Source organism: Drosophila ficusphila, unplaced genomic scaffold (genome assembly GCF_018152265.1).
Source record: "Drosophila ficusphila isolate 14025-0441.05 unplaced genomic scaffold, ASM1815226v1 contig_636, whole genome shotgun sequence".
In the NCBI taxonomy this organism is placed as follows: domain Eukaryota; kingdom Metazoa; phylum Arthropoda; class Insecta; order Diptera; family Drosophilidae; genus Drosophila; species Drosophila ficusphila.
Window position 1 is genome coordinate 1,553,825 of NW_025064569.1, and position 23,256 is coordinate 1,577,080.

At 37.8% G+C, this 23,256-nt stretch overlaps 4 protein-coding genes across 9 annotated transcripts in view; 3 read left to right on the forward strand and 1 right to left on the reverse strand.

Moving 5' to 3' along the window:
• Positions 1 to 16,693, forward strand: part of LOC108093411 (stathmin) — a 38,707-nt gene extending 22,014 nt beyond the window's left edge. For 2 of the 6 annotated variants that reach the window (XM_017193451.2, XM_017193450.2), the window contains 6 exons: positions 480 to 563; positions 12,961 to 13,130; positions 13,471 to 13,656; positions 13,727 to 13,873; positions 14,519 to 14,674; positions 14,797 to 16,693. In XM_017193451.2, the coding sequence (XP_017048940.1) occupies positions 480 to 563; positions 12,961 to 13,130; positions 13,471 to 13,656; positions 13,727 to 13,873; positions 14,519 to 14,674; positions 14,797 to 14,883 (830 nt within the window). In that variant the 3' untranslated portion in view covers positions 14,884 to 16,693. Of the gene's footprint in view, positions 1 to 479; positions 564 to 11,511; positions 12,035 to 12,960; positions 13,131 to 13,470; positions 13,657 to 13,726; positions 13,874 to 14,518; positions 14,675 to 14,796 lie in introns of those variants that run through there. The other 4 variants (XM_043208725.1, XM_017193452.2, XM_017193453.2 and 1 more) reach the window with 4 other exon arrangements.
• Positions 7,516 to 11,330, forward strand: LOC108093410. The gene is made up of 2 exons (XM_017193447.2): positions 7,516 to 9,187; positions 9,256 to 11,330. Exon 2 carries the CDS (start codon positions 9,401 to 9,403, stop codon positions 11,225 to 11,227), a length of 1,827 nt encoding a protein of 608 aa, XP_017048936.2. The 5' UTR covers positions 7,516 to 9,187; positions 9,256 to 9,400; the 3' UTR covers positions 11,228 to 11,330.
• A 2,917-nt stretch (positions 16,694 to 19,610) lies between the features above and the next one.
• LOC108093438 (actin-related protein 2/3 complex subunit 4) lies at positions 19,611 to 20,366 on the forward strand. The gene has a single exon (XM_017193502.2). The coding sequence runs from the start codon at positions 19,721 to 19,723 to the stop codon at positions 20,225 to 20,227; it is 507 nt and encodes a 168-aa protein (XP_017048991.1). The 5' UTR covers positions 19,611 to 19,720; the 3' UTR covers positions 20,228 to 20,366.
• On the reverse strand, positions 20,361 to 22,108 carry LOC108093437 (telomerase Cajal body protein 1 homolog). The gene is made up of 4 exons (XM_017193501.2): positions 22,050 to 22,108; positions 21,344 to 21,986; positions 21,098 to 21,286; positions 20,361 to 21,044 (listed from the first exon to the last, which is right to left on the reverse strand). Exons 1-4 carry the CDS (start codon positions 22,057 to 22,059, stop codon positions 20,378 to 20,380), a joined length of 1,509 nt encoding a protein of 502 aa, XP_017048990.1. The 5' UTR covers positions 22,060 to 22,108; the 3' UTR covers positions 20,361 to 20,377.
• Positions 22,109 to 23,256: the final 1,148 nt, after the last annotated feature.

The window sequence follows — 23,256 nt, forward strand, 5'->3', positions numbered from 1 at the left end:
AATAAAAACAAACAAATAATTCAAAAACATTAATGCTATGACGGATTTTGAATTTATTTACCCTTGTGGAAGACTTCATGACTAGCAGTACATATTTAAGAACAAACTCAGGAAAAAAATACTGAAACAACCGTCCACATTCTAGCTCTTATTACAAAATTTTTAACTTTAAATAATTAGTGTTCTATTTTTCCCCATGCCTAATATAGATATTAAAGAAATGTCGAAAACTATAAATGTGTCCTGTGATATCAAATTTATTTTAGAATCTAACGCAATTATTTGTTCATATTTGTATTTTAAACATCCTATATACCGTATCTTGTCCCATACCCACCATACCAGTCTGTACGTGATGGAGTCTTCCAAAAAATGAATATTTTTTTACAAGTACAAGGTCAAACAGTTACCAAGAGCGCTTAAATTAAGTTGAACATTGTTTTTAATATGCTGATATATTTTTTAAAATACACTATTAGTGTCAAGAAGATCAGCGCCAATCAAGAAAACTAATAAAATACGGTCGAAGCAGCCTCGCCTCAGCAAGAAAGTTAAATTTATAAGTAAGTATACTGTTTTAAAAGTTATAATTTACAGGAAGTAAGCCACAAATAAAAATTCCGAAAGCCGAAAGGAAAGTCTATCTTCTAATTGGGGCATTTTGAGACTACGAGTTTCTTCAGTTGTTTTTTGTGTATTTTAGGTTCAAGAAATTACTGATGTTGAAATGGTCAGTAATCATTTTAATATTTTAAAATACGTTTCTAATAATGCTTGAACATATTTTCTGTAAAAAATCTATTTAATTTCTTGCCAAAGACAAGAAAGGAAGCTAGCTTTGGTGAACCAAAGCTGATATACTCGTACACTTGCAGTCATCTCAAATAAAGAGTAAAAAGATTTTTTCATAAATTTTTTTGGTTTTAGTTTTTTTTCTTTCCAAGTTGTCGATAAAGTAGTCTTATTGTTCATCTCCAATTTTGCGAATTTATAGTAGCTCGATCTTTATAGAAAAACTTTTTACTAGTTTTTGTCGAAACTAGTTGCTTAAATTAAAGCAAAATGCATGGATGATTAACACCTAACAACTCGAAATTTCAAGAATAGTTTTAAAATGATGATGAAAACCAACGATGTTATAATGTTTACAAATTAATTTAAAATTTTTTTAACTTTTCTGCGGAAGGTTTTTGGTGTAACAATATAATATACATATTGTTACGAAATTTTTTCTTGAATTAATCGTAGTTAAAAAGCTCGATATTCCAAAAATCATGGTTGTGTGATAAAAACAACGACGTTATAAGCATTATGTCCGGTTTTCCTGAAATTTAATTCGAAACTGTCTTCGGAAAACTCCATCTAGATAAAAATTCTGCCTTTATGATAAAAAAATAACGTCGAGGTATTTTTTTCCGAATTTTTTGATATCTTCTATTCGAACTAAACGATATGGCCGTTAAAAACCTCTGGACCCAAAAAAAAAACTAAAAAAGGATGACAAACACTGGGATTATGCTTTAGAAAAAGCAACTTTATGAAAATGCCAAATTTTTAGTAAATTGAAAAGGGGGGGTAAGGTTATAAATTTTTTTTCTAAATGACCAATATGTCGAGAATATTGTGTAAAATCAAAGTCAATCAGAATCAAACTAACGGAGTTAAAGCGTTTTAAACGATACAATTTAGGCGTATTTTGACGTAAAAAAAACTTCAAATCGATTTTCCATAAAACGTTATTTTTGAAGTCGGTGAACATCAGAACCCAAAATCTACTGAACCGATCCTTTTTAAATTTTGACACAAATTCAGCAAATTAATTAACAGGTAATTAGGAACAGTTTTTTTTTTTTTTTTGTTTCTATTTTCTAATAAAAAACAAAGAGCGATTTTTTTTTTTAGCTAAAATTGCACTTCTCACTTCCAATTGCTGAAAAAATAGGTGAATGCTAAATAATAGTGAACTTCGAGCTGCGGCTATTTTCCCTAGCTGGATTCATGGCGCCAGTTTTAGTTACGACTGGCAATATACTCTACCCTTCCTCCTAAAACATGTGGTTCGGAGTACGAGGTTACCTGCATGTTGGAGACCAATAAAGTAAATGACTGCTGGCCATAAAACAATCTTGGGCACACAAAATCATCAACTTTCGTCCCGGGGGTTGATCCAGCACGAACAAACTAGCGAAGGCAAATAGCAAATACACCAAGCCTAAAATGTTCATAAAATTAGGCTTTGGGCAGCTTAGTGAAAGAAAACTTTTCTGGGAATACTAAAAAGATTTTTAGGTGTCTTTACATAATACATATCAACAAAGTTTTTTCTTAACATTTGCGTTTTTTCTCAATTTAAATTTATATGTAATATGAGTAGATACATTTTGCAATGGTTTCGATTTGTTTGGTCTTTATTATAGTTGTATACAATTTTAATCATAAAAATCGATTTTAATCGTAACAAAAATCCCCCTTAAGCTCCCTAAAAGAAAAAAGGTTTTACAAGTAGCGGGTATAACAAAGGTTATTAAGTGTGAACGATTTGATTTCAAAGCCTATTTGGAATCGAGAATAGACGTGTTCTGTAAATATAAATAACATTAAAAACAAGAAAGGAAGCTAGCTTTAGCAAGCCGAACCTTATATACCCTTGCAGCCATCAACTATGTCGACCAAATACATAAAGGCTAAACAACATCGACGCTGAGACGATTTTTCTATTAATTTTCCATATTTTCGACTATTGTTCATATATCATCCGATTTTGATGAAATTTAATTTGTAATTCAAGAGTCGTTACAAAACTCTATCTTCCAAAAATCATGCTTGTCTGAAAATAACGATGTTATAATTTTATTTCCGTTATTTCTATATAGATTTTTCGATATTTCCTATGGCAGCTATATGATAGAATTATCCGATTTTGATAAAATTTTATCCGAAATTCGATAGTAGTTAGAAAACGCTATCTGGAAGAAATCCAGTCGATCTGATCAAAAACAACGGTGTGAGAATTTTTAAATTCATTCATTCATTTCACCAAGATAGCTTAAAAACTGAGAGACTATGGTAGTTTAGTATTATAATATATACTTTATGGGGTCTGAGGTGTCTCCTTCACTGCGTCGCAAACTTCTGACTGAAATTATAAGACCCTTGGCTCTGCAAGGGTATTAATATCAGAGAATCGGACCTAGCTTTCGAAATTCGAAACATACGAACCAGAAGAAAAACTTTTGCGTCAAGGGGCACAAAGTAAATGTAGATAAAAGGAGGGCCAGAATAACTATCGAAAAATCAATAGTGCATTAGCCTTTTCTGTACGTGTTTCTACCTATATACAGGTTCATGTAGTAGTTGAACAGCCATTTAGCAACATTTCCAAGGTGATGCATTGCAGTGGCCAACAAAGTTCGAAGCTTGGGGATTTCTTTTCTCTTTCCTATTGACTTTTAATTTTTTTTATTTTCCTTATTCTTAGGGCACGTAAGGAAACTGACCCCATAAAAAGTTACATTCTTGATAGATAACCACGGTGGGCCTGGAAGTCTTCATGTTTTGACGCAAACGAGATTTAATTTAATTAATAACAAGAAAGGAAGCTAGCTTCGGCAAGCCGAAGCTTATATACCCTTGCAGTCATCAAATATTTCGAACAGAATACACAAAGGCTAAACAACATCGAAGCTACGACGACTTTTCTATTAATTTTCCATATTTTTGACTATTGTTCATATGGCATCTATATGACATAGTCGTCCGAATTTGATGCAATTTTATTTGTTATTCAAGAGTCGTTAGAAAACTCTATATTCCAAAAATCATGATTTTCTGATGGGAAATAACGATGTTATCATTTTATTTCCGTTGATTCTATATAGATTTTTCGATCTTTTCTATGGCAGCTATATGATATAGTTGTCCGATTTTTTGAGAATTTTTTTTTATAAATCAAGGCTAGGTAAAAAACTTGATACTCAAAAAATCATGCTCATGGGATAAAAAACAACGATGCTATCAATTTATTTCCATTAATTCTATATATATTTTTCGATCTCTCCTATGGCAGCTATATGATAGAGTTATCCGATTTTGTTCAAATTTAATCCGAAATTCAATAACAGTTAGAAAACGCCATCTAGAAGAATTCAAGTCGATCTGATCAAAAACAACGGCGTGGGAATTTTTTATTTCATTCTCTCGTATAGGAGCTATCCGATATAGTCGGCCGATCCGGCTCGTTCCGACTTATATACTGCGTGCAATAACTACACAACTTTTGGGAAAGTTTCAGCAAGATAGCTTCAAAACTGAGAGACTAGTTTACATAGAAACAGACAGACGGACAGACGGACCGACGGACAGACGTACAAACGGATTTCGATTCAGATCGTCATGCTGATCAAAAATATATATACTTTATAGGGTCTGAGGTGCCTCCTTCACTGCGTTGCAAACTTCTGACTGAATTTATAATACCCTTTGCTCTGCAAGGGTATAAAAACTTTAACAAAGACTTGTAGTTTATATGCCGGAACGGTCAGGATGAAACGGCTAAATTTTATAGCTGCCATAATATTTCATTTTTGAAACAACGTATATAAAATTGAGTAATTTTGAGTAAACTGAAGTCGAAAGATCTATCTTATAGCTGGCAAAGAAGCTTCCGAAATTCATGATCGTTGTTTTTCTATCGTACAAGCATGATTTTTGGAATATAGACTTTCCGAATGACTCTTGAATTTCGAATTCACTTTAATAAAAATCGGTCGAACAAATAATATAGCTGTTATAGGGACAATCCGATAAAAAAAATCGTGTTACAAAGGTATCTAATGAGTAATTTAAGTTCTAAAATATCAACTGGCTTTGGTTCTTATGTTAAATAGCACTTTTGCGTGAAGTACCAAAAATGTCAGCTTAGTATCTTTGCATCCTTCAGTTTTAACAGCAAAAAATGTTAAATTTGTACTTGAAAAGCCTCATATTTTTATTTTGACTCTCACATATTTGTCTTTTTAAGTGCAGAGTTTCGTTTCTGATTTTTTCGTCATAGAGCTTCCAAATAGCCAATCCCCAATATAATCCTTGCTGTTGCCTGATTCCAGCTTAGTTGTATTCGGCTGACTCATCAGCTGTTCGCGTTGGCGATATCGTCGTACTCAGCTGGCAACCAAAAGCAATTAAGCCCCTTAAAAAGACTGTTCCATCGGCATAAAACGCAGACGGTAAAGTGCCGTTTTTTGCCAGACGACTGTCGCCGGAAGCTAGCAACAAATATGTATAATGCATACATACATATATAAGTATAGCGACCGTTTGTTTTTTGGCTGCAGCACATACGAAAAAGTATGCTACACGACAAAAATTAAAACTACAACTTCTGCAGACCGGACGAAAAGGTTTCAGCGAGTGTGCGGCCAATATTTCTGTGTCGCTTGGCTGCGGCATCATCACCGCTTTAGTCACTCCGTTTGCCCGTCAGTTCAGTTCAGTTGGTTAGCGAGTATCTGCGCGACAACATCTTTCAGAGAAAAACCCAAAAAGTTTACAAGTCTTACAACGTTTATCGTCTCGTGTTCCTGTCTGCATTATAAAATGGTGGCTATCAATTTACATTTGGGCTGTAAGTAAATTTAGTTGCTTAATATGGAATAAGCAGATTTAGATCAACTAAATGGTGAAGGTGGTGCCTTAAAATACTCGTACTTAGAAACATCAATGAAACTGGTAGTTACACGCTCCTTGAGACTTCTCCTTCGACCGCAATAATGATTTCTCACAGGAACAAAAAAATACAAATTTTGAAAAAGTGTACAATTATAAAGAAAACTCCGAAATTTTTTTTTTTAATGAAAAAATTTTAATGAAAAAATCGATATTTTACAGACTATCGTTATAAACCAAATCAAACTTGTAACTTTAAACGCGATTATCTCGGAATCATTTGTATACCCCTGCAGAGCAGTGTTGCCAACTCTTCTGGTCATAAAGAAGCTAAAGTAACATATGAAAAAAGCTAGAAACCGCCAGAAAATTTGGATGATAGCTAAAATACATAAAAAGCTACGATAGTGAAACAATATTTTTATTAATTTGATTTATCAGTTAAAGTGCTCGAGGATGTGCAAAATTTCCGCCTTCTTCGGACATAATATTTTGTAAACGGAAAACAAATCCATTTGCTGAAATATATGAAAATTGTCTGGCAATCTAAAAAAGAATTTGGAACTTAACTGCGAACTACAATTACTCTAAAGAATACCTCTGCTTGAGCTCATTAACTAATGCTAATGTTAACGAATTAAAACGTTCGAGATGTGTTCATTATATTATTTAAGCTTTGTCTCGAATGTACATATATCTCAAATACCAATCATGCTTTACCAAATGTTCTAAATCGTTCTTAAAAATTTGTATCAATATTGACTATTATTTAACTTTTTAATGAATTTATTGCAAATATGATATCATTTAATAGTTTGCTTGAGTCTCCAGTGCTGAAATTGTGAAATACCCAGGGTAATGGTATAAAAATAGTAAAAATGTAAAGATCTTTTGACATATCGATGTTTCTTTACCATTCCAATGTAAAAATACTGCAAGTTATATGTAAATACAAGAAGGTACCAGCTGTTTTAAAAAGCTAAAATTCAAATTTTGCTTTGAAAATAGTTATAATTCGCGAAAGTTTTCAATTTATCCCGTATTTATTTTGCATTTTGATCAGATCGACTTGATTTCTTCCAGATGGCGTTTTCAAACTATGTACTATTGAATTTCGGATTAAATTTTATCAAAATCGGATAACTCAATCATATAGCTGCCATAAGAAAGATCGAAAGATATATATATAAATAATGAAAAAAAAATTATAACGTCGTTGTTTTTAATCCCGTGAGCATGGTTTTCAAAATATGGTTTTCGGCAAGCCGAAGCTTGTGTACTCTTGCAGTCATCAAATATGTCAAACAAAATGCATAAAGGCTAAACAACGTCAATGCTATGACGATTTTTCAATTCATTTTCATTCATATTTTCCTCATAATACTGCGTGCATTAACTACAAAACTTTTGGTAAGGTTTTAGCAAGAGAGCTTAAAAACTGAGAGACTAGTTTGAAGAGAAACGGACAGACGTAAAGACGTTTTTCGATTGAGATTGTGATGCTGATCAAGAAAATATATACTTCACGTGGTCTGAGGTGTCTCCTTCACCGCGTTGCAAACTTCTGACTAAGATTAGAATACCCTTTTGCTCTGCAAGGGTATAAAAATGATTACATCGTTGTTTTTCAGCATACAAGCATGACTCTTGGAATTTAAAGATTTCGAATTAAATTTTATAGAAATCGGACGACTATATCATATAGCTTCCATGTTCATTAGCCTTGATGTATTTTATTCGACATATTTGATGACTGCAAGGGAATATAAGCTATACTGAGGTGTCTCCTTCACTGCGTTGCAAACTTCTGACTGAAATTATAATACCCTTTTCTCTGCAAGGGTATAATTGAGCCAAACAAAAATAGATACTAGCCTCGGTGAGGCCTTGCTGTCTTCTAGATTTATAAGGTACTGAAATAAATATGTAGTAATGCAATTAAAATGTTTCCAGGACTGTAAAATATCAATAGTCTGCATACATACAGAATTGTGTCCTATAAATACGTAACGTTAGTTTAAAAGTCGGTCGGTACGACCCTCTGAATGATCTTAGCTGAATTTAAATTTCCCGACTGAATACATACACTTTAAATAAAAAAGGTTCCCCCACGCACCCTTCCGGTGCTCATAGCTATAACGAATGATGGGTCCCGTGATTATGACCTCTGCATGGGAGAACAAATTGATGACTAGGGTTACAATTTAAATGTGTGAAATGTCGACGGCTCTTTTTATTTTCCTTTTCAAAGGCTGCCCTGTGTACTACAGGAAAATTGAAATGAAAGTAAGCAATGTTTTCCTTTTAGCTTTCTCTTTCGAACAATTTTGTGAAATTTAATTGAGGCCAACTCTGTGTAGCATCGCATGTGTTAGTGGATGCATTTTACGCTGCTTTAGATTTGTATAATGGTGCTTGTTATTTTAATGAGAATTTTCATTTGGTCTTTTAAGCGAATTTCCAGAGGTTTTAAAATAGAAACCGTCCTAACAGTTTCCGAATCTTAATGACTTGCTTGTTATACAATTTATGAAAATTATCTTTAAATTTATTATATAACACCTTTCAGCGAAAATCAAAACTAACATCTTAACTTTCTGTAATATCATTTTTAGGATACCTAAACTTTTGCATTAGGACATATTAATGGGAAGAAATTTGAGACTCAGTAGTTGATAAATTTAAACTATAGCTTACAAGTCAGCTATGTATACAGGCTATAAAACTATATTTTTAGAAAATTCTTAAGTCTTCAGTTTTAAAAGATGTATTTTTTTTTTTTTATACAATTTTTAAAACACAATTTTTAGTGAAAATTTAACTACATAAGTTAGGGAGTTTCCTTTTTTGATAATTTTTTCTTAACATAAACATGAGTGATCGGTAATTTCATAAAAAAGCTTGGGAAAAAAATTATGTTACTTCCATTCTTTCCATTCGGCGTTCAATTTAAATTAATTAATTATTATCTTCCAACTGAAATTATAATACCCTATTGCAAGGGTATAAAAAAACTCACATATGTAAGAGGAAAATTGACTCTTCTACTCATCCCTAGAAATATAACAACAACAAAAGAAATGTCTAAGGAAGCTTACTCGATAAAATATTTTGTTCATTGTATAAATGCCGGGCAAAAATAAGCGTTATACAAAATATTATTACGCCTTATGATACAAATGTAAAATTATTTTATTGTATTTTTATCAATCTGTGTAATATTATTTATTTCTTAGTCCAACAGACAAACCCCAGCTTGCGCAGCACCTATGTACACACGTACTCATTATTGTGGGGTAAAATTCCTTAACCAACACTTAATTTAAATAATTTTATTTGCGACGTGCACCTCCTCCCTTTGCCGTTTTTTTGACGGGTTAAGCAAATAGAGTTGGCAGCACTGACAAATACGGTTGATGTTTAGCTTTCCTCTGTTTTGCAAAAATTCTCTAAAGCGAAGCTGTTAGAACTGTTTTTCCAACAATATCGAATTTTGTGGAGTTTGAGGCTTATTGCAAAACGAGTAAGTTTGTGCAAAGTGATTTAAACGAAGGGGCATGCGGACTTAGCTCGCTTTCTATATGTAAACAGGCGCCTCAAGTTTCTGAAACAACAAATAAACAAACTCTGCTGACCGCTTGTACTGCAATTCATTCGCCCACTAAGCGCTTTACAGGGAGCAGTGTCGCCAGTGCGCCAGTGACGATCACTTGACCAACACCTTTCCGCAAGTCCGATGGCCAATCGTCAGCCGCGCAGCAGCCAACCGCCGGAGCGACACGCCGGCTTCCAGTGCCGCAACTGCGCGCGTGCCGACTTCCCGGGGCGCCGCTACAGCTGCTGGATCTGCGCGGACTACCACGTGTGCGGCGCGTGCTTCGACGCCAGCCTGCTGCCCGAGGCTCCCAACCACCTGTACTACCACCCGCTAAAGGCGCACTACGCCCGCGCCGAGTACCAGTTGTACTTCGGCGGAGAGCCTTACCTGGGCGAGGACAACGTGGCCCAGAGCTACAAGTGCGCGCTGTGCGAGGAGCTCGGCCTCACCATCGCCGACTTGCACAAACACCTTCAGGAGACGCACCACGCCCACCAGGATCACGCCGCGTATCTGAACTTGGTGCAGCAACGCTCTGTCGGAGGCTCACGCACAATGGCAGAGGCTCTGGTAGCCTCGGTCGACAGCGCAGGAAGGGAGGATCAGCGGCGGCGGGCGTTCAGCGTGGAGGTCGTCGATCTGCCGCAACTTCTGGTGCGGCTCGAGATGTTGGATACGGCTGCCGCCGATTTCCCGGACCGCTGTCTGGAAATCCTGCACCGGGCCTACCTAATGCGCGCTCAGAACAGCTCCGAGGATGCGGAGAGGGTTGAGACCTACGTCGGCATAATCGAAGAGGAGGTGGCGGCCAGCATGGCCGAGCGCCAACGGCGTCTGGGCCGGACTCCCGGTTCTCATCGCCTGGTCCGAAGCGGAGTCGTGTTGCCTGGTCCCAATAGAACTGCGGCTGTCGGCAGGCGACCTGCCACGCCCTCGCTGGCGGCTCGCCCAGTGCTGATGGCACGCAGACCAATCATGGGCAGTGGTAATGCGCACCCCATAGGAGCGGCGGGGGCCCCACAACGCTCTGGGAGGACAGCGGTGCACACCCGCACCATCTTGTCGTCGTCGCGGACGCCGCATGTTGACCAGGAAAGGGCCTGCTGGAAGTTTCTTAGACCTGGCATGATGGGAACCAGATATCAACAAGTCCCCGTTCCGGTGAAGGCTCTGGGCTGTCAGCCCACCGAAAAGATTCAGCCGGTAGATTGCGCCAGTGCGTTCAGTGATACGCGTTTTTTGTGCTCAAAGCTGTTGAGGGGCGGCAAGTCGAGCGGCGACCAGGAACAGTGGCTTAAAGCTGGCTTCATTGAGGCCTTGTTCTGCTCTATGCTGGCAGACGAGGAGCTAATCCAGCTGCCACGAGGTCTGCTCTGGACCGTAAGGAACTTGACTGCCAAGGGAGGAAAGTGCTCTGCCATCGAATCGCCTGCGGAATCGCACGCAATTAACGAACAATCCCGGAAGCCTCAGCAGCCTGCTTCGAACGAGATGGAGCGCTTTTACAAGGGTCTCGATCAGTACAAAGCTTGGATGAGCAGCCGGAACACGCTAATGCAACAGCCAGTGAACAGACAGACAGTTCAAAACTGGGAGGAAGCATCCACCTCGACCGGCTTGCAGCCCAGTGCGCCTTGCTTTGCACACTTGAACCCAGGAGACATCCCCTACGCTGATTCGGACTCGGATGATGGGGAGAGTGGTGTGCATACCAGCGGCAACTCATCTCAGAATGAAAGGGCTCCTGGGTCTGCTGGCTTGGCTGAACAGAGGGACGAATCGCATCCCGTTAACAGAGAGCTTTTGGATGAAGCAGCTGGAGAAAACGGTGCCGAGGATTCTGTCGAATTGGAGGAGGACGGTGACGACATCGACGAGGAGGATGAGGCCTCGGAATCGGATTTCTCGGAGACAACCATTGCTCAAATCACGGACTACATAAATATGATCATGCAGGACGAATAATTAATCGCTGAACACCGAAATATTTTAGAAGTCATCAAAAAGGAAGTGTTCTTTGCCACTTTTATAAAAACGTAGTGTTTTGTATAAAAAGAAGTGCCAAAAATACGAGTAGTATCACCGATTCTTGTAACAGATTCCAGAAGTAGCTTTTTGACTTTGCTTCCTTAAACAATTAATATATTCAATTATTTACCAATATCCCGTTTCGTTATCGGGGAGGCACTGATTTTCCAGATAAGCCCTGTGAGAACTGAGCTTTTGTTTTTGTGTCTGCTAAAACCTGTTCTTCGATATCGGAGTATACAAAAAGGCAAAGCCGAACGTAAATAAAATTGAAGTTCCACACAATCGAGTACCAACGCATAATTGTATTTCAAGCACCCAATATCTGATTTTTCTTTAGAATGGGTTCCGGTTTCTCCGGCTGCACGGCTCAAGGTAACTTGGGGCGACTATACAAAAGCAGTGTGTGCGGGTCAGAGGTCATGTACTGTGGGAGCTGCTTTGACGAGGGCCACAACCGCTCCGCGGAGAGGCGAATGCGCTACCGCCCCATGAAGGTCATCTTCGGGGGGACCGCCTTTACCTTGTTCTTCCGCGGAGCGGAATTGCCAAATGGCGAGGCTCTGCAGGTCTTCAAGTGTCCTCTTTGTGAGGAGATCGGTTTCATTGCCCAAGAGCTACAGGCACACGTGACCAAACAACACGGTCAGCACTCTGACGGCCCCGCTTTGCTGGCCATTTTGGAGAAGATGATTTGTCAGGCTGCTGTTGACAAAATAACTGAAGAACTTGAGAACAGAAATGGTAAGTGGAGTGGCTATCGTCGGATGAAAGCCGAACTCTCAAATCAGCCTCTGCCAAGCTAGTAAGCACTATACATACATTAGCTCATAATAAAGAATAATAATTAAGAAAATAGTTACCCATTTTCAACTCAACCAAACGAACCTTTGACTAATATTATTAGCCACTGTAGTTTTTGAAATATATATAAAATATGCATTGTATATTTAGTTTATAAAAGTATGAACAAATGTATAATCTACAAAATTATATACATACACCTATAAGGTGTATATATTCACGATAAGGATAACCATATCAACACATAATTTAAGCATTACTAAATTTCAACTATATTATTTGTTTAACAAGTAAAGCACTTATATTCCAAATCATACACAGCTATAGGTTTAAGATTTCGTTTTATATTAAAAACAATTATTCAAAATAAATTTTTTAGCATTCCCATCTATTTCAGATGCTGAAGTAGGGTTTGATATTATTTTGTGTTCATACGAGTATATACTTCAGTGGACTTTTCACGAGCTTTAAAAAGTGTTACAATGTAGCGACTCTAAGTGGATAAAAAGTGTATTTATTGAGGATGGGTCTAAATATTTGCCTAATTAACGCCTTAAGTACTGGGAACTAAATAGTTTTATTTTGGATTTTCAACAGCTTACTTGAATATTGATTGCTTTGCAATTTATTTAACTGTGGACTTTGACTCGATAATTCCGTTCGTCTACCGGTAGCTTGGCTTCCTTTTTTCACCATTTTCTTGCATTGAAGCAAGGGGAGGAAACTTGAGAAATGACGTCATGTTGTTGTAATGGGGGAAAACAGAGTGGAGGGTGCCCAAAACCACCCTGAACCACAACCCACTGCACCCCAATGCACAAATATTGAATTTCTTTAACCGATACCATCCGCTCTCTCGCCCACAGCCACAGAGATTCGCTGCCAGGAGAAGTCCCGCGGAGGCCTGAGCTATGAGGTCATCCTGGCCGAACCGGCCCCCAACGTGGCTGTCCCCAAGCGACCGGTCACCCCCGGCAAAAACGTTAGCGTCGAGGAGATTGAGCAGAAACTAAAGGCGGCCGAGGAGCGTCGCGTTGTAAGTCGCATGCGATTTTATGCTGCACTTGAATAGTGCAACTGCAGATTTCAAACAAGTGATTTTTTTTGTTTTAAAAATCATGTTCCTTAACTTATTGCACACTTGCAGAGAGTCTTATACACTTACAAATCTTGATTAGCCTCTAGACGAGTCGAAATTATCTATCTATTCGTCAAATTTTTTATAAGACTCCGCAATATTGCAATACAATTACTGAAAATAATATTTGCATGATCGATCTTACACATACAGACAAAGCCAATGAGATCGACTTATGTTTGAACTAATTTTAATATAAAAAGTGAATATTAAAATACAAAATTCGCATTCTTTGCAGTCTCTTGAAGCCAAGAAAATGGCTGATATTTCGAACAAGTTGGCCAAGGTTGAAGAGGCCACTCGCAAAAAGGATGAGATCACCAATGAGTTCATCACTCAGACCAAGGAGCAGCTGGAGTCCAAAATGGAGCTGCATGTGGAGAAACGAGAGGCCATCATCAGTGACATGAAAGAGAAGCTAAAGGTTAAGCCCTGCAGTATTCTTCTCCACTACATTTTTAACCACCTGTTTCAATTGCTTTTCGAAAAAACAGATTCATGCGCAGGAGATTGAAAAGACCCGTGAAACTCTTGAGCAGCAGAAGGCCAACGAGCAGAAGGCAATCGAGGAAAAATTGAAGATTGCTCAGTCCTTGCGCGACGAAAATATTAAGAAAATGTTGGATCGTTTAAAGGAGCATGTGAGTGTGTGATTTATTATTCAAATATTCATTTTTGTTTTGTATTACGGGCCTTAAAAATGGCACACCAAATTTTTTATTTAAATCGATTGTTTAAATAGAAAAGGGTTTAATGCGTTATTACCATGAAAAATATTTAATCCTCCATATGTAAAATCGGTTTAAAACTGTAGAGAGGTTTATAAACTATAGAATGTCGATTAAAAACCATATACAATTTAAAAGCTAAAAATTAGAATTTATATTATTATTATATCGTCGTATCATGAATTTCAACTTTTTACTTAAAACCATTGTTTATTTGAATTGAGCTTTTTATTGGCTGTAAATATCATTTTAGATTTAGGGTTTTGATTAGCTTTTCCATGAAAAACATAAGTATTTTTGACATATCAATCACAGAAAATAAAAAAAAAAAGATATCTAATAAGATATATTTATAAATAAATTTAATTTTCGAAATTCCAAGTTTTTTTTAATAGGTAAGATAAAAAAACCTTTAAATTTTTAAACTCTATAGGATCCATGGCCGTCGGTTATTCTTTATTCTGCCCCCAGTTCTTGAACTATGTATCTGTATATAAGTGCTTTATCATGTGTACATATAATTTTTGGTTTTCATTTTTCTTTTATCCCCTCATTTAGAACACAATCAAAATTGCCGAAATCAAATCGCAGAACGATCAATTGGAATGTCAAAAGCTCGAGGAGAAGGCGCGCATTTATGAAAACAAATTGTTTGCCGCTGAGCAGAAGCGCGAAAAGGAATTGCAAAAGAAAATTGAAAAAGTTCAAAAACTAGTACGTTCTCGCAAAAAACAACGACAATTTGCGCTATTGTTTAATCATCACTTGGTTGCACCAGTTGCACCTCCACTGCACTAGAGCCCCGAGTAATCCTTTATCGTTTCCTCTACTTCCAGGAGCGCCGTGCCGAATTAGTGCGCCAGAACAAGGCCCATGCTCAGGACATAGATGGCCAGCAGAGCCCCATCGCTTCATCCGGCTAGATAGGCCGATTAGGCGTCGAGAGCTGTGCTTTCTCACTGCAAGCAAGGCGATTACAAAAAGAACAGCAACACTGCATAATACACCAACACATACTTAAGCAGAAAACTCTTTAAACTGAAACCAATTACTTCAAAATCTCCAAGTATTATGAAAACAAATGAAAAGGCAAGAGAAAATCTCAAGATACCGCTGAGCGAGTTGATTCGGATAGCAACAACACATTTACTCACAAAATCTAAAAAAATACTAACAAGAAAACAGCTAAGGAAAAGAAAACGAAATGAATGCTTACGGCAATTAACGCAAGAAAATAACTATAAAAGAAATTCTACGTTTAAACTTAAAAGCCCATGCAGTAAAGCCCATCTAAAATGAATGCCTTTAACGTAAAATTTAAAATTAATTTACCATTTCTCGTTTATCTAATTTTTTTTATATACTTTAAACTTATTGCTTTGAGTTGATCATTTTTCTAGTTTTGGCCTTGATTGTTCAGTTTTTAAATTTCTTTGGCACCCGACTGAGGTACACACAAAATAAATATTTGCATCAATGAACTGGATTTTGCGAGCAACACTTTTATTTGATGTATGCATTTATAAATTCTTTATCATTAACTTGCATTAATACAGTGGCGGATCCAGAGACGATTCTTGGGGGGGGAAAATGAACTTATTCTTCGATTTGGGGTTCAAACTTATTATTGCGAGAGAAATACAGTACAAATTATAAAACAAAAATTATCCATCCCAATTTTTTGGTAAACAAAGTGGTTATATTTGAAAAGTCAACCATAGCAAACAAGTAAAATTTTCAGGTTCTGTGGTTGCAAGGGGGGGAAATTTCCCTAATTTCCCCCCCGTGGATCCGCCACTGATTAATAATATATATATATGTACTTGCTGAATATTATAAGTTTCTTTTTTTATACATACATATTTAATAAATGTCAAACAGAAATCATGTTTAAGAAACGCTTATAAATCTCAATAAAAATCAAATACAATGTAAAACACACGAAAATCATTTTGGTTTTATTTACATACAACACAAACACTGACACATACATATATAGAATGAATATAAATGAAAAGAACATACAAGTAATCGCATATAAATATGTGTAATATTATATGGGATTCATATTTTGTCTAACGTCGAGTTATTTTAAGAAGTGGGTTGAACAACAGCATACGGGGGTTAAAAAGAAATATATAAGGCAAAACAAGTAAGGTATTTAGGCAAATTTTTCCAAAAGCTGCTATTTTTTGTATACTTAATTTTGCACAAATGGGCGCTTTAAAGGTTAGCTTAACTTTAAATCTTAAAATGTTATAAATGTATACTCGTGTAACACAAAGGCTTCTATAAATAAATATATACAATATAACGCTCTTCTAAAAAGGGTATTGGCATATTCACTACACGCACAGGCCCACAATTTACCCAGATACAAAAACTTTCAAAACATACTCAAGAAAATTGAACAAAAAAGCGTAAAGCATCAATGCAATTGCTACCAAATACTTTAATACTAACTCAATTTATGGTATATTTATGTCTATTCCAATGCAATAAACAGTCGAACGTATCTTTTGAGTAAGAGAGGATCTATATAGTCACATTCTACATTTTTGAATAAATGTTCTTAACGCAAGCAATAAATATTGACCGCTTATAACACTTTCTGAGTTCACGCATAAGTTAAGTTCATACAAGCCTAAAACTGACCATATGCGAGCATAAACGATTATAACAATTGTATAAAAAAGTGCATAAAACAAATAAATAAAATATTTATAATTGGTGGATGCTGTTTTTCTACAATTGTATGTTAAGCGCGCTTTATCGGGTATTCAAAAATAATTCATAACGAGGTACGCTGCAGTTTAATCAGAAAAAAAATTTAATTTTTCCAACAATATTAACTTGTTTATTATTACCTTTCAGCCAGAAGCCTAAAACGCAGTGGAGAAGACTCTTGGGTCAATGAGCTTTTTCATTAACTATTACCTTTGGTGGTGCCCAAATAAAATAAACCCGCAAAAATTTCACTTAAATATGCTCTTACATAATTATTTTAATGGCACCTAGGCCTTATAGAAAAGTAATTTGTTTTGTGTTTACTATTTTATTCATAGCATATTTATACCCTTGTAGAGCAAAGGGTATTATAATTTCAGTCAGAAGTTTGCAACGCAGTGAAGGAGACACCTCAGACCCCATAAAGCATTCGAGGGGACTAACAAAAGTTAGCTTAGTTGCTGTCATATTATAATTTTTTTTATAAATAAAAAAAATAGATAGTGTTTGTCATAATGTTACGATATATCACTCTAATTCAGAAGGATCGGTCAAAATGGAGACAAGAAAACGTAAAATTAGTAAAGCCGTCTCAGTGGATATCCCGCAGCAAGAAATTCGGTAACGGAAATTAAATTATAATTTCGTTGTTTTTCATTAGACAAGCATGATTGTTGCAATATAGAGCTTTCTTACGACTCTTGAATTACGAATTAAATTTGATCAAAATCGGACAATTCTCACATATAACCGCCATATGAACCATAGTCGAAAATATGAAATACAGTCGAATCCCGATAATTCGTACCCCGCTAAATCGAAAATCGCGATAATTCGTAAAAAATTCTATTCCCTTGAAACAAAATCCGTTGAAAAAAATCCCGATAAATCGAATTCCCGTCTAATTCGTAAAAAAAAGTGATCCCCTTGCTATTTCGAATTATCGGGACTCGACTGTATTAACAGAAAATCCGTCATAGCTTCAATGTTGTTGCTTTATGTATTTTGTTCGACATACTTGATGACTGCAAGGGTATAAAAGCTTCGACTTGCCGAAGCTAGCTTCCTTTCTTGATTTTCATAAAATTGGGAAGATTGGTTTTTAAAATTTTTAGGTAGTCCTCTTTTCGCATTATACCTTCTACCAAATGCAAAGGCCCATCATGCTACCATGTGAAGCATTCCCAAACCATTATGTTTCCGCCGTCATGTTTTACTTGATGCCTTAAAAAACAAAATAAACATAACAATTCAATGTATTAAATTAAAAAACAAAATAAACATAATTCAAACATTTTTGTAGCCATGAATTCAGTCCTCGTCCGCATTTTCTTCCAGGTCCAGAAGCTCGAATTCCGCGAGTTGTTCGGAATTCGGAGTATTGATCCTGATTGTATGGGTTATATAGCTCAGCAATGGCGCAACAAATTCCGTGAATTCGTGTTTTTCGAGAGTGATATGCTCTTTTAAAAATATATTCCGCCGAGTAGCCTTCGAAATGTTTTTCCACTCTTCCATACTTGGGGACAGCGCTTCGTACGTCTCGCCATGTGCGTTCGATATTTTGTGTGCTTTGGCCAGTATTTGGATCAACGAAATTTTTTAAGTGGTTGACCGTACTGTGCGTGTATTCAAAATTTTGGCAAGCACTGAGAGCGTTGTAAGCTGCCCAACAGTCACTGACGATATGTGTTTTTGGGGCAATTTTCTCTTTTATTATACTTATTTACGTTTCCGCCTTCCTATCAGGCACCGGAATCAAAAAAATATTTTTACTTCCCCTTTCGAAGCCACCAAAAATCCACTGTCCTTCAATAATTCTTCCTCGATTATACTTTCTTTTTCCGAATTTGGCTTCGTCAATCTCGACCACTTTTCCCTCACCACCAAGTTTGCCTTCATGATGGCTGTTCAGTGCCAAATCAAAAAACTGTTGCAGTTGGAGTCGATTCCAGGAGGACCCTATCGATACTTTAGAACAGTAGCGATGGTTAGAGCAGCGCCCCCTTTTGGGCCATGGGCAAGTTTTCTACTTACGTAAATATTATGTAGAATATTCCTGATAGGGATTTCTCTTAGATGGCCTTGGAGATGTCCATTGACCCATCTTCACTTGGAGAGTTTCTTGTGACCGATAGAAGTTTATTGACACGCACAAACAGATAACACTAGTACGAATATCCAAAATTTGGAGATGGCCCAAGCCTGACAACGGTCCAACCCTGACAACATTCTTCTACATATAAAATATATATAAAAATAAGATGCATCAGGTTTGCCCGATTTCTTTCTCGACTAAGATCGTAATAAAAAGTTTGCCCTGTTGTTAGACAAGACTCTTCCTATTCGAAGAAACAACAATCTGAATTCAAAAATATACTGGATAGTTTTAGGTAACAGTTTCAAAAGTTAAAAAATTGGATATCAAGAAAACATTATTATATAGGAGAATTTGGTGATGAATTATAAAAAAAAAAAATAATTTTCTGCACGAATCAAAAATGGAAAAATTATTTTAATATAGAAAAGGTGTAAAATTGAATTTTCTTCAAATACTTAATTAGTCAAATGCGTAATGTTACCGATAAAGTATTTACTAACGGAAAAGTGCATTTAAAAAGACGATATTTGCGTAGAAATACCAAATCTCAATAGCATTTCTTATTATTTTGTACACAATCAACCCTTGCAAAGCTTTCTACCATAGTTTTTGAGTGATTTACACGCACAATATGATTATATTTTAAACATAAAACTGAAAGATAATATAGTGTTTTGGCGATTTATACTTTATATTTTCGTTATTTCCCAATTTTTTAAGATAAAGTATTTATTAATACTTTCTTAGTAAATACTGAAATGGGAAAAAAACCAAAAAATATTACATTAGGCCGTCGGAAACGATAACATTATATATTTTTCTCGGAGTCGCGCAAGGTCACACTTTTTCCAACTGATAAACTCCGATGGTCTGTGAATCATAATAAATTAAGTAAAAAGTGCTGAAACTACACACACAGACTCTCAGACACAATGGCAGCCACCCTGAAGCCCTACCTGACCGCCGTGCGCCACTCGCTGACGGCGGCAATGTGCTTGCAGGACTTCCCCTCTCAGGTGGTGGAGCGGCACAACAAGCCTGAGGTGGAGATCTGCTCCAGCAAGGAGCTGGTTCTCACGCCCGTGGTAGTGTCACGAAACGAGCGCGAGAAGGTCCTCATCGAGCCATCAATCAACTCGGTGCGCGTCAGCATTGCCGTAAAGCAGGCTGACGAGATCGAACGCATCCTGTGCCACAAGTTCACCAGGTTCATGATGCGCCGCGCAGAGTCCTTTGTCATTCTGCGTCGCAAGCCTATCGAGGGGTACGACATTAGCTTCCTGATTACAAACTTTCATACGGAGCAGATGTACAAGCACAAGCTGGTAGACTTCGTTATCAGCTTTATGGAGGAGATCGACAAGGAAATCAGCGAGATGAAGCTGGCAGTTAATGCAAGGGCTCGAACCTGTGCCGAGGAGTTCCTGAAACGCTTCTAGGCTAATGCTGCGGTCAGCTTGCAGACAACCCATTGCAACTCCCTTTTAAGAGAACTCAACTTAGTCTCTGCTAGGACACTTCTTAAGTATTTCCAAATCGATTGAAAAATAAACCAGGTTTTTGTATTATTTACTTAAATACGTTTCTATTTAATGCGGTGAAATGCTGTCACTCCACCACATGATAACTGCGTTTTCGTAGACCACTTCCGTCTCCGGTGGATTGGTCTCGGGTGACACCTCTTCAGTCGCTACAGAGCCGTTCCAAGTAACATTGTCCCCATGAGCATTTGGGCCTGTGAAGTGGTACTGCCCCGAGCTGGTGGCCAGAACTGGCATTAGTGGGTTGAGGGCCACTCCGTTACAGCAATCGGAGTGTATCGGCAGCACGGAGGCCTCTCCTTCTCCATGCAGATCCCAAACGTTTAGGCTACCTCGAGTGTCGCCGCTTGTAAGCCAGCGACGGTCGCTGGTGATGTCGAACTGGATGCGCTGGTTGGTGTCTACATGGCGCTGAAACTCGGCTAGCGGCTTCTTATAATTTCGCATGTCCCACTGCAAGATCTTTCCGCATTTGCGGGCTCCACTGAACAAATGCCAGTTTCCGTGTCCTTCCCCGCCATATCGTAGCTGGGTAATGCCGCTCTTATGCCCGCCCAGCGTAAAAAGAAGGCCCTGCTTGGGGTTGCAGCGAAGGTCAAAGTGCTGGATGTAGCCGTGCCAGTTGCCGCAGGTCAAGGTATTGGGGTGCTCGCTGGTCTGGGCAATACAGGAGATGGCGAACTTCACTGGGTAATCGTCGCACAGTCGTCCGGGTCTGTTGAGTGCAGGGAGGCTTAACCAATGGACGATGTGAATTATCCGACTCACCTGCTGGTATCGAAGATCTTGATGCACCGCTTATATCCTGCGTATATCTTCTGGCCGTCGTGGGAGAAGGCCAACGATATTGCCGCCATAACTTCGTCCACGGCATCGTACCCGCTGTAACTGCATCGCAGTGTGCCGTCGAAGGCATCCCACATATGAATAGGCTCGTGCTGTCGCGTGGCCAGCCAGCTGGGGGAAATGGGACCGGTAAGAACGGGACAGTTCGCAGGCGAGCTACCTACTCACAAGCAGGAGTCCGGTTGCTGGCTGTTCATCTGCGGAAACCAGACGCAGTCGTAAACGGTTCCGCCCTCAGGCACATGCACCGCCGACTGAAGCTTGGTCAAAACACGCGACTTCTGCACCGTTGGCGCGGAGTAGAGATCGGTGGGCAGCTCTAAGACATGCATCCCGTCGAGGTGAACGGGCACCAAAAGGCAGGTCCCATCGGGAGACCAGTAGCAGCCTTTCGTGTAATGCTGAGCCTCCACCGAAGAGGTCCAGTAGCGTCGACCAAGCTCGACCAGTCCGTTCTGAAAGTAATCGAAGGAAGCAGCCTCCGACGGCTCCTGGGCGCTCGTCACATCCTGTGTGTTGTTCAATGTGTCCTCTATGTCGATGATGCGCCCGCTATCTTCTTCGACCTTATTGTCCTGCGTAGAACTTTCTTGTAGGCTAGACTCCATGGGCGCAGATACATCCAGGGAAACACAGCCTTCGCCCACTTGCTTTTGTAACTGCAGTTTCAGTATCTCCGCCTCTGAAAGAGTCACGCTCAATTTGGGGAGCGAAACGTCCGCAGAGGACATAACCATTGTGCTGTTGAAGCTCACGTTGTGGTTGAGCAGGGACGACTCCACGTCACACATGCTGGTGCTTAAATTGACGGCTAAGGAGTTTGATGGAGGAGATGTTTACCAATTCTATGTTTTGTGTTTAAAAATCCACTTACAATCTTCCATCCCGCTTATTTTTACCGCTTAAGCGCAGTGGGACCGTACGTTAAATTTGCCAAAACATCGGTTTTACAAACGATAGTATCGATATTTTAAATGCGTCACAGGGGTATTCTGTTACCTCTAACCTAGCTATGCACACTGACTTAGCTAGTAACTAGGGTTGTTGATAATACATATATCAAAATATCAATATATCCATATTTTTTTGACAAAAATAAATATTTATGGAAATTGTTTACAAGTGCGGTGCACGGTAAATACAGCTTCATAAAATAAAGTAAAATATGGAAACGATGTGTTTTTTTCTAAAACTTCGAAATCCGTTGGCGGAGAGTGAAAATTTTGCACCGTTTTTTTGTTATTAACAATTAAAGATGCGATTTGTAGTACAAATTCGGATCTGAGTGACCGTATTTGGATGTGATGTGCCGATTATTGCAGTCGTCTGGTGGCGGATTATTGCAAATACGGTCACTCAGATCCAATGAGATGAGCGCGCCAAAAATGTATTTTTCGTGGATTTGTGTGTATTTCCGCGAAATTTTGTGTTTGTACACGAATTCCGTGTAATTGGTTTGATTTGCTCTCTAGTTTTTTTCCGCTAATTTCGTATTAGTGATTTCATTTTTAATTTACAATAAATTACTTGTTATAGGAAAAAGGCAAACTAAAATCAGGATAATACATATATAAATGTATTTATTTAAAAAAAAATAAAGCATTAAAGCTTTAAAAAAGAAAGAATTTTTTGTTAAAATTTGGTAGATTAATAAAAATAAATATATAAATTAAATACACATCAAAAATACTTGATAAATCGATATTTTTGGGTGATAAATATTTTTATCAATTTTATAGATTTTTGAAAAACGATATATCACTGATACGATTTTTTTTTACATATCATCACAACCCTACTAGTAACCTTTCCTGAGATATCCGATTTATGCTCCTAAGTGAAGACTCATAGACTTTGGCAAGCAAAATTTTCGAAATCATATTGACATATAACAAACATATAATTTTTGAATATTGCCTTTAAAATTACATAGTATGTTAAGATAAACATTTTATAGATACGGTTTACCACAAAAATTCATAAAAAAAATGCCAGTAGGAAGTTTGATTAGCTTCACCATCTGATTCGATCTAGACGTGAAGGTCTGTCGGTCGGTCTGATTTTTTTTAAAAAAGGTAGTC

Bases quoted from the DNA above. Each gene is read 5' to 3' on its own strand.
- LOC108093437 (XM_017193501.2), bottom strand. The intron at 21,287-21,343 runs GTGAGTAGGTAG...CATTTCCCCCAG, and splicing joins CAGCAACCGGACTCCTGCTT to CTGGCTGGCCACGCGACAGC. The intron at 21,045-21,097 runs GTGAGTCGGATA...TGCACTCAACAG, and splicing joins AAGATCTTCGATACCAGCAG to ACCCGGACGACTGTGCGACG.
- LOC108093410 (XM_017193447.2), top strand. From the start codon at position 9,401: ATGGCCAATCGTCAGCCGCGCAGCAGCCAACCGCCGGAGCGACACGCC.
- LOC108093438 (XM_017193502.2), top strand. From the start codon at position 19,721: ATGGCAGCCACCCTGAAGCCCTACCTGACCGCCGTGCGCCACTCGCTG.